This window comes from Mesitornis unicolor, unplaced genomic scaffold (genome assembly GCF_000695765.1).
Source record: "Mesitornis unicolor isolate BGI_N332 unplaced genomic scaffold, ASM69576v1 scaffold17618, whole genome shotgun sequence".
In the NCBI taxonomy this organism is placed as follows: domain Eukaryota; kingdom Metazoa; phylum Chordata; class Aves; order Mesitornithiformes; family Mesitornithidae; genus Mesitornis; species Mesitornis unicolor.
Window position 1 is genome coordinate 7,338 of NW_010201327.1, and position 10,522 is coordinate 17,859.

A 10,522-nucleotide genomic window follows, 5' to 3' on the forward strand; every position below is an offset into this window, starting at 1 on the left:
CAGACTTCTTGGAGAGGGAGATAAGGGGCTATAGGCCGCCACCCTCAACTGCTGCATTCATATCAGAGAGGCACAGCCCTTGCCTTAATTCTCTGCTGGAGCTGCAGCCCACACAGACAGGGTCCTGCATCCCTTGCACACCAGAGTGCAGGGCAGAGGTCTCAGATTTGTCATGGTTTGACTCGGAGACAGAAGCATGAGGGCAGCAATCCCAGAGCCCAGAGCTGTGTTTCAGTGTTTCAGCTCAGGTCAGTGTTTATTTGAGCATCTTTGCTCAGTGGAGACTGGTCCAAGGGCTGGGCACTAGTTTGGGCCAAAGTCTGCTCTGTACAGGTAGGCAAAAGTAATTTTTCATCCTCTCCCTAATACTGGCCAGTTCCTGATACAAATCCAAGGAGATCCAGAGTTATTTGCATTTACAGCCTACAGCAGCTGAATTGTTCCTGTGCTTAAATTAGCTAGAGGACAGCAATCTTGAAACCTTTTTCGTGTTACTCTCTCATCCCCTCCTCCCCTTTGCACTCCTCCACAGAAGGAGCAAAGTACGCACTTGCACTGTCTTTGTGAAGGAAGTCCTGGGTGATTTGGGGGAAGGGTGACACTGCCTTCATGTCCTGTAGTGATTAAAGGGAGTGATTTCTAACTACAAGAAGAGTGAAGGACAAAAAGAAAAGGAATATAGGAATACAACATAATCTTTCTCTTTATCCACCCTCTTCCCCCAATAAATCCTCACCTCAAAAGACACAAAGATCAAGAGCAATAAAGTGTCTGCAAGGCTCCATGGCGTCCCTGCAGTGCTGCATTGCCCTGACAAGAAAGAGTCAGCAAGTAGCTTAGGTGAAGGAAGGCTTTGGGCCACGTTCAGGTGAAACATCAGCCTTTCTGTTCCTAATATGCTTGAGCTGCTGGCAAGCAGGACTGTGCTTAGGTGGGAGTGGGGAAAGCAGAGCTACTGGAGAGAGAGCTCGTTTGGGTTGTGTCGGTGCCAAGGAGCTCATTTGAACAGAGTCCCATGAGCCATGAGCTGTTGAGCGCCAGGATCGGCTAGGCAGGAGCCAGTGTCAGAGGCAGGGCTAAATTCGGTACAGCAGGATTGGCACATCAGCCTCAGACTGTATCTGGAGACAGAGATAAGACTCCGCACAGAGCTAAGTTAAAATCTGAGCTCTCTGTTGCCCAGACACAGACAGGGGTGGCAGGAGCACAGGGGAAGGATGCAGGGGGCCTCTATCTGGCGTGGTTTGTGCTGCTAGGGCAGCAAAGGGGGGGACTTTGCTGAGTCAGCAACCCTTCCAAGCTGGAAGAAAAATTGTTCCTGCCCCCTGCCAGCACTTCATGCAAATCCAGAATGCAGTTCCCAAAAGCGTCCCTACATAAGTTAGCAAGCAGTCTGCACATTTTGCAGCAAGAACAGCGAGGTAACTGATGCAGCACTGAGCTGCGAGCCTGGGGTAATGGATCTCCTGAAGGGAAAGCTGTGGAGTACAGCACTGACGGGCTCAATCTGCTGAGTGCCAGGGTGCAGGTTCCGAGGGAGCTTGCAGGCAAGACCCAGCACTGGAAGCAGGCAGCCTCCCAGCCGCACCGCTGGAGTCGTGTAGTACAGTGCAGCCCCCCTCATTACAGCATCCTCTTTGCAGGGACAGAGGGCTGGGAAAACTACAGTTCCCAGCACCCTTTTGTGCTTGTTCCTGCAAACTACAGTTCCCAGAAACTATTAAAGAGCCAGAGAGGATGTCTGTGGAAATAACATGCTGACGAGTTTTGCATAACACCACAGGAGTGCTGGCCGGCCCAGTGGGTTAGTGCAAATGGGAAGAGGGGAAAAGCCGGGGAGCATCAGCACTGTAGAGCACAATTTTGCTTGCTGCTAATAGCCGCAGCGATATCTTCTAGCACAGAGCATCCTTCCTCCCCTCGGGACCTTTTTGGCGGTCACAGAGAGGACCCTGGGCCCCGGTAAACACGGCTGCTGCGGAGACAGAGGCAGATAAACTACAGATCCCGGCATTCCCCAGCAGGCAGTACCTGCGGCAGTCCCTGCACGCCGAGAAGCGGGGGATGAGGATGAGGATGGAGGGCATGGAGGAGATGCAGGGTGCCGTGGGGCTACGGTGCACCTGGGGCACGCAGGCACCCGCTGGGACCCAGGCCAAGTGGGTGAGGCTCAATGTGGGGGGTACCGTTTTCCTCACCACCAGGCAGACCCTGTGCCGGGAGCAGAAATCTTTCCTGTGTCGCTTGTGCCAGGGCGAGGAGCTGCAGTCGGACCGGGTAAGGCAGCTGGGTTGCCTCCCGCACCGTGCCTCACTGAGCATGGGGAGGGTTTGGAGGGATGCAGGAGTGGAGCCATACCCCCGACAGCTGCAGGAGGAACTAAAAAATGCCTCCTCTTCCTCCCTGCTTTCCCAGGAAGGATTTCCCCTTGCCAGATCCCACCTTTCTGTGTTGTAGCCTGGCACTGTCTTCCCAAACTGGAGAAAAGAGCGGCCATCTCCCCTCTGCACCCTCTCCCCACATCCCCTGGGACTACCTCCCAGCTGTATCTGCACGACTCAGCCTTGTCCTTTAAAAGGGGTCTCTCTCCTCTCTCACACTAGGCCTGTACGCACAGTGGCAGAAGGAGCCTGAGGCCTACATTTTTTAGGTTTTCTCAGCTGGGTTGGTCCATGCTGAGATGGGCATGCTGAGCATAACGATGCAGGAGTTAAAATCCAAGCTGGGCTGGTTTTGCTAGGGGCTCTCCGTAGTCCATCTCAGGAGAGTAAATTGTAGAGTCTGGTGCCATTTACCATGGGAATGAAACCTGCAGAAAGTTAAGAGTGCAGTCAAAATGTTAAAAAAATCTATGTTTCTTTCTCCAAAACCCTGTGGTGCTGTGATGAGCTTTGCAAAAAGGCCTGCTCTCCACCTCACCTGTGGGTGCAGGCTAAGATGTTCCCCTGCCTGGCTGTGCCTTTGCATACTGGCTGACTGTTGTTCTGTGTCACTGCCTGAGCATGCATGTGCTTTGGGATCCTTGTACTTTGGTCCATCATCATCATGCTTTGGATCATCTCACAAAGGACTGACAGTGGCATCTTCTTCCTTTGTGGTACTTTGCTATGTGTGCTGTGTAAGTGATGGTACCCAAGAGGAGCTGAACCATGGGCAGAGCCCCTGATTTCCAAGGAGTGGGCATTTTTGCTTGGGTTTGTATTTTCTTTTAGTCTGGAGCGTTTGAGGGCAGGTGATACATTTCCTATGGGGTTTTTCTCCTCGTGGTCTATCTCTGTTGCTAGGATGAGACTGGTGCCTACCTCATAGACCGGGACCCCACTTACTTTGGACCCATCCTGAACTTCCTCCGTCACGGGAAGCTGGTTCTGGATAAAGATATGGCTGAAGAGGGTGAGTCTTGGAGCTCGGAAGCTTCCCACTTAACATTGCTGCCATAGCCAGGACACAGTAGGACTTACTATTGACCTTGTTGTCTCTCATTCTACTTCTTGAGGTTGGAGGGCGGGGGTGGGATTTGAGAAGGTTATCCCTGCATGCAGCTTTTGGAAAGCATAGAGGTATTTCCTTCACTAAGGGAATTTAGAATCGGTGGGAAAGGCATTCTACTGGTGTCGTGGCTTCATGACTGTTAGGTCAGCAGAGATGTCACCGAGACAGAAATAGGCAAGATCTCTCAGCCTCAATAAACCATTTTATTACTTGTTCCTGATCCCCCTTTCACCAGGCTTTGTGACTGAGTTTTCTGTTAATGACTGAGTGTTTCTAATTAGGAATGAAAACCCAGAAGACCAAACGAGACCAAGCTCATATCTTCTACTGACTGTAATAAAGACCATCATTAATCAGTGATACACAGTTTATGCTTCTAGTGCTTTGATGGGTTGTGGACTGCAGCAATTCCAGCAGAGCAAGCCAGACAAACCAGTCCCTCATTTGAGGTTGACAAGGATCCAACAGGATAACTCAGTAACATCATCACAGTGTTACCAGCCAGCAATCCCCAATGCCTCGTTATTTTTTGGATGCTAGAGTGTAACAAGCAGCCAAATCCAAAGACAGGCTATTCTGTCCAGCCCTTGCCAAGCACAGTTTCTGTGTGTTCATTAGTCTTCTTGTCTTTCTGTTTTACATATTTTTACCTAACACAAGGAAATTTTTCTTCCGAATCATCTGATGAGTTATAATTCCCAAATGATATCTAAGCAATGGTACAGAATTGCAAAAAACTAGACTCTGAGGTTTTTCCTGCTTGCCATTGCTTGTAATCTTGAGGCCAGACAGAGTTCATCCAAAGGTTTTAACATCAAAGCTGAAGCACAAACAGGAGTTCTGTTCACAGCTTAATGCTGCCTTTTGTTCCTGCCACAGACACTCTGCCTGGCACAAAACTAACCTGTTAGATGTTCACAGCTGAATGAGGGACTTGAAGGGGTCTGAGTGTGTCAGGTAGAGAAGGGTCAGTCCTCCCACCTGCACTGTGTACTGCCCTGGGGACATGTGAGTGTTGGCTGCCAGCCACCTGCCCCTAACTCACCTTCTGGGAGCCCACCTCCCTTTCCCTGAACGCCTGTTAGGAAACAGGTGAGTCTCAGGAGAGGTGATGGATGCAGGCACCATAGAGAAAACAAAAAACCAAAACACTTCTCTGTTTACCTGCTTTGAGGTGAAGCACAAGGGAGACACCCAAAGACCATCTGAAATCATATGGGGCTGCAAGGTGGGTGCAACTCCAACTGACCCAGGAGGACAGTTGGGATTTTTTTAGGGTCTTTTGGTGACAAGATCAGAACTAGCTGTTCACTGCCTTACAAAAAGGACCTGAACAAGGTGGTAGCTAGTGCTCATTCTGTGTTTCTTTCTCAGGGGTCCTGGAGGAAGCTGAGTTCTATAACATTGGTCCTTTAATTCGAATCATCAAGGATCGACTGGAGGAGAAAAACTTCACAGTAACTCAGGTATGGAGAGAAATGGCAAGGAAAGATAGAGTGGAGTGGGCAAAGGAGGGAATGTGGAAAGGGAGAGGTGAGTCTAGAGGGAGAGTGAACTTGAGAGAAGCAGCAAGGAATGGAAAGAAGCAGCTAATTGGAGTTTATGTGCTAATGTCTGCATAGCAAAATCCTGCAGGAGACAGACCACCACCATTTTAGTTACAATAAACAAGTTACAGGTTTGTTTTGCATCCCTAGAAGTAATGCTGGATATAGTCCCTGAAAGCAAATCAGCCTCTCTATTTGGAAGAAGCCAGCTGGTTGCTGTGGGATATGGAAAGATGTTTGTGACGAGAGCGGAGGCGTAGAGAGGAGAGCTCTGGTGTAGGGAGTCCTAGGAGTGTAATCACAGTGAAGAGTATGGGAATACCTGTAGAGAAACCTAGAGGGAACAGGTGAAGAGATGTCTGTGGAAGAGTTGAATGCAGAGAATGAGACATGAGGAATCAGTCCTCTGGCACAATCACACCTGTCACGGCCAATAACCTTTTAAAATCTGTCTTCTGGGAGTGTTGGCTGACATCTCACTTTTCATCATGTGTGCCTCAGGTTGTAAGCCTCCAGCAAAATACTCACTCTGTGCTTGCAAAACCCCGTCAGCATTTGTGGTATTTGCATAAATGACTTTGTAATGACAAATGCAAACTCCCCATCCAAAGAGCCCAGTACCTTCTGGGGACAATGCAGGAAGCTCTCAGCTCCATCTCTCCTCTCCAGAAGAGATGCTGTTGTTCTTGCTTCCCATGACAGCACAGTTGAAAATTTGGTTGTGGTTTCCACTCCCCTTTAGTCTGGTACATGGGGAAGAGGACAAGTCTGTCAAAAAGGGGTATGACCACTTCTTTCTGGAGAAAAGCAGCAGCCTTTAGCATTTGCTCGTTGTCAACATGCTCTGCAATTTTGCTGCCAGGTGCCTCCTAAGCATGTCTACCGTGTGCTACAGTGCCAGGAAGAGGAGCTCACTCAGATGGTTTCCACTATGTCAGATGGATGGCGCTTTGAGCAGGTATGGGTAAGGTAGAGGAGGCTGGGCAAGAGTTGTATTTTGGGGAAAAAACCATGGGTACTATACAGTCCCCAGGCAAGGTGCCTTCCCTCTCTGAAAATACTGGGTCGGTCATTGATGATGCTGTGACACTGGCTCTCTCTTGCCTGTTCTCTAGAAGGTTAGAGGATGCTGTGTGAGGTCAAGCTGTTTTGGATCCTGGCTGACTCCTCCTGGTTTTCTGTGCTGCCTCCTTAGCTTAACTATGAGGCCTTTCTATTGGGGGTAGGGATTGAACTCCATGCTGCTAGATGGGCTTTCTGCCTCGCTCCCTAGGTGAAGTGAATGTTTGCAGTAACATGTGCTTGTGATTCTTGCTCTCGTCTTTTCTAGCTTGTGAACATTGGCTCATCCTATAACTACGGCAGTGAGGATCAGACAGAGTTCCTGTGTGTGGTCTCCAAAGAGCTGTACAGCTCCTCCAATGGCTTGAGCTCTGAGCCCAGTCACAAAGCCAAGGTGAGACCAACTTTGCTATGACTGTGCTCCTGTTGTCTATGAGACCCTTCACTCTTGTTTGCTCCCTCTTTCTTTCCTCTCTCCACTGTGACCATGGGACACCTCAGTGATAAAATACACATGCTAGTCCTGGTGCTCAGCACCTTGACATTACACCCATTGCCCAAAAGGAGGAGTGCGCGTGTTGAGAGTGGTGGTGTCTAGCTGTGTGTGGCAAATGGCTTTAGCAAGTGACCCTGGCACTTCTCATGCTACTCTAACATCTCCCTCATGCCTCCTCATGGGCATGCTGTGTGTGTCACTCTGCCTTTAGAGTGTGATTTCCCCAAAGGTTGTGTTCTCTTTCCTTGCCAAGTCCCAGTCTAAGGGGCAGGAGATCATCCTCTCCCCTTCTGAGGGAAGGACAGAAAGCTGTGGCCGTGCATGACATTGTGTAGACACTTAGGATGCAGGAAGGAGCTACAGATGGCAGTTGTTGGGTAGTGGGATCATACCACTTGTCAGTAGGTTAGACAGCCCTGGCCTGATGCTCCAGAGGAAGACTCCCTGAGCCAGAGCTGTCTTGGCCGCGGGGAAAGTTCTCTTTTTATTCCAGTGTCATGACCATTGCTTTATTCCCTTGTGTGTCAGAAAGAACTGCTATGGCTCATCTTGCAAGTATCTCCACTCTTTCTTCCCTTTGTCCTGCATGTTGGGCCACAGAGCACAGAGGAGGACCCGGAGGAGGAAGAGCAGGAGGTGGAGCAGGAGGCAGAGGCAGAAGCAGAAGCAGAGGAGAAAGGTGCAGCAAATCCTTGAGGAAAATGATAAAAATAACCCCCCAGCATAGACCCGTCCACCTTTCTGGTGAGAACTCACAGCTAGCAACAGGGAAGGACTAGGGCAGGTATGGGGTGTGGGGGAAGTCCACTCCAGAAGCCTGAGTCTCTCTGGAGATAAAGCTCACAGGGGAGAGCTGTTACCATGGCTGTTGGTTTATATTTTAAATGGTTTGGTTTATTCATGGTTATATTTTCATTTGTAGACTGTCCATCTATTCGGGATTGCACTAAACTCTTTCTTCCTCCGGACCCTCCTTCCTGCACCCCTCCATCTCCGTCCCGCACTGTCACCTGCCTCCCATCCTGCCCCACTCCCCAGCCTCCAGCATCCTTCCCTCTTTGCCCCCCAGGGCTCAGAGTGGTCCCTGCCTGGGGCCCTGTCTCTTTCTGCTCCTCACTTTTCCTCCTCTGCAGGTACGTTACCTGTCCGCACTCTCAGCTCCCACCAGCCTGAGCTCTGCATGAGTGACTCACTTCCCTCTTTGTGGGTATGGCCCTGGTTTATAGAGCTTGGGGCGGGAGGGGGAGGGAGGGGAGATTGACTCATCCCTAAGACGGCTTTTCTGATTCTCATCCTATGTGTGGCTTTACCCACCAAGCAGGCCCTACAGCACAGGACCAGAGGCTCTGGCAGCAGAAAGGAGAGCGCAGCTGGGAGAAATGAAGAGGGGTGTAAATTAATGCAAAGCAGGCAGGGGTAGCATGGGTAAGAGGGGGAAGTCTGCTATGTGTCTGCCTGACACACATGCCAGATAGCTTCTCCAGACTGCTGTCCGCAGCTCCTTCCCTGTCAGCCTGAGAGGAGTTTGCAGAAGGCAGCCTGTGATTTCCCCCTCCTCGCTTTCACTTCCCTGGGCTTTTCCCCCACCAACTCTTCCAGGGTGAGAGTGCAGTGGGAGAGGGTGGTGAAGGCAGAACAGAAGCGGCCAGTCCACATTCCACATGTTCTTGCAGCTGTGTGTGAAATGAGCCTCTCTGCTCCTCCTGCTGCTCAGTGAGGCTGCCTGGCCAGGCTGCATGGGGCTAGGTACAAAAAACTTTAAAAATAGGATTCCTTTCTCATACTGGAAAACTGTGGGGCTCTTGTTAAACCAGAAGTGCTCAGTGCCACTGTCCATCCTGGTGGAGGGCCCTTGTTAGCTGGCAGACATTTCTCTCTCCCTCTGAGAGCCTCCTTGTCCATGGCTGTGGGACCTGAGTGTTATTCTCTTAAAAGAGTGTATGTTAATCACACAGACTTTTCCTTTCTTTTTCCCTGTTCTCTCACCCTCATTCCTCATCTCTTTTCTTTTTCTTCTGTTCTCATTTCCTCTGTCATTTCCCTTTTCCTCTTTCTCACTCTCCCCTCCATGCTCAATAATTTTTTTCTCTGCTTTTGATTTTGTTTATCTCTTTCTCTCTCCTTCTCTAGCTGTTACAAGCCAGAGGTCTGAGGATGTGATCTCAACACTCCACTCCAGCTTTTCAGTTTCTGGTTTATACCTTTATTTTTGTACAGCAGTGTATGGCAGCCCCTTGCCCCACAGTGACACTGTCCAGTCCCCTTCACTCTTCACATGCAGCCGTTCTTTTTTACAAACTCACCTCGGAGGCCTGAGCCACAGCCCCTAGAAGAAGGCAGATGCTCCAAGGAGACCCTGGGCTGCTGTAGTGGCTGGAGCCCACGGCCCCCTGCCATGCCTAGCAGGCTGGCTTTCTTTAATGTCACAGTGGCCCCTGCTGGGGACATCAGTGATCAGCCACTGCAGTCTGCGGTCCCTTCCTGAGCGCCCTGGATGCAACTGGGGCTCCAAGGTGGTGGTAGCTTTTGAAGGACCAGTCTTTGCCGTTTCTGCTGTTTGCAGCTGGTCTGTGCCTGTGACGAGAAGGCAAATGCAGAGCCACTGCCCTTTTCTGGGCCACCTGGACTGCTCATGGGGTGCCCCACTGCTGGGTATCTCCCTTCTTGGTATCTTGTCGTCAGAGTGAGCAGGAGACAGGTGTGCTGCCCAGGTACCTGGAACATGCTGGCACCTCATGTAATGTCTGCTAGCACCAGGAGATCCCTGTCTCGGGGAGCGGGGTGTTTGTTTCATGGCTGCTTGTAAGGACACCAGGTTGTAACTCCTGAATAAAATCCACAGTCTGTTCCTCCTTGCTGCCTCTCATTTCAAGTGGCAGAAATTTGGTGCTTGTAGAAGGGTGTGGGAGCTGGAGAAGGGGAGTTTGGATTCTTCACCTGGAGCCACCAGAAGCTGCTGTGCTGTGCCTGTCTTCTGGGGACTTGTGGTATTTCCCACTGCATCTGTGCTGCATCCCTACTGCAGGCAGCTGGCCTACAGAGCAGGTTAGCTTATTGGTATCTGCACCCCTAAATCATAACACCTCGTAACTTGCGTGTTGTCCCCACCGTGCCTGGGGGACAGCAAAGAGGGAGGGCAGGTGTATGGAAATTTGCCAGTTGCCAGTGCCAGGGTTGGAGTTTGGTCAATAAGATTCAAACTGTAAGATAATTTTTAACAAGGTAAGGCAAACTAGAGTCAAAAAACCCCTCAAATTAATTTTATTTCTAATTGCAGAGAGTGGCCCATAGTGGATGTGTATATCTTTAGTAAAAAAAACCAAACCCCTAGCAGTTACTATCTAAGCACTGTGCCCTGACGCCCTCTCCTTCACCTCCTAGATTATCTGAGTTAGGAGACAGAAGCAGTTGAGAATCCTTTATGTTAAAGGTATTTAGAGGAGTTGAAGGAAGGGGATGGGAGGTTGCTCCAGAATTTTTACTGAGGTACTTTCCCTGAGGAAGGTGTAGTGGAGGCTGAGTGCTGCTCCAGCCGGGAGGCAGAACATGCGCTCAGGGCTATGATGCTGGACTTGTGCCTAGGAGTCAGTGAGACGTGAAGAGCTGCCTGGCTGAGCTGAGCAGCACACTGAGCAGCACGCTGATCAGCACACGGCAGCTAAGAAAAGAAGCAATTAGGGAGATGGAAGAGGAGGAGTGACGGGAGGGGAAGGGGGAAGAAGGACGAGCAGCGGGAAGGAAGAGGGAGGCAGATTGATTTCACAGTTACTGGAATCTCTAACTACATCGGTCACATTTTCTTTCAGCAAATATTCCAGCATAAGATTGTGGCTGAATCACATGGTTCATTGAAAGTTCAACTCCCCTTATTCCTTTTATCAGAAAACATCAGCCTGGGACCATTGTGGTGTGGTGTGTTCCCCAC

At 50.2% G+C, this 10,522-nt stretch overlaps 1 protein-coding gene across 1 annotated transcript; it reads left to right on the top strand.

Annotated features, from left to right (window-relative positions):
- The first annotated feature begins 2,079 nt into the window (after window positions 1-2,079).
- On the top strand, window positions 2,080-9,284 carry KCTD17 (potassium channel tetramerization domain containing 17). Its single transcript, XM_010190040.1, has 8 exons — window positions 2,080-2,277; window positions 3,285-3,393; window positions 4,867-4,958; window positions 5,902-5,997; window positions 6,370-6,495; window positions 7,198-7,276; window positions 8,728-8,743; window positions 9,161-9,284. Exons 1-8 carry the CDS (start codon window positions 2,086-2,088, stop codon window positions 9,282-9,284), a joined length of 834 nt encoding a protein of 277 aa, XP_010188342.1. The 5' UTR covers window positions 2,080-2,085.
- Window positions 9,285-10,522: the final 1,238 nt, after the last annotated feature.

Coding starts and splice junctions, on each gene's coding strand:
- KCTD17 (XM_010190040.1), top strand. CDS start 2,086: ATGGAGGAGATGCAGGGTGCCGTGGGGCTACGGTGCACCTGGGGCACG. Junction 2,278..3,284: donor AGGAGCTGCAGTCGGACCGG/GTAAGGCAGCTG, acceptor CTCTGTTGCTAG/GATGAGACTGGTGCCTACCT. Junction 5,998..6,369: donor ATGGATGGCGCTTTGAGCAG/GTATGGGTAAGG, acceptor CGTCTTTTCTAG/CTTGTGAACATTGGCTCATC.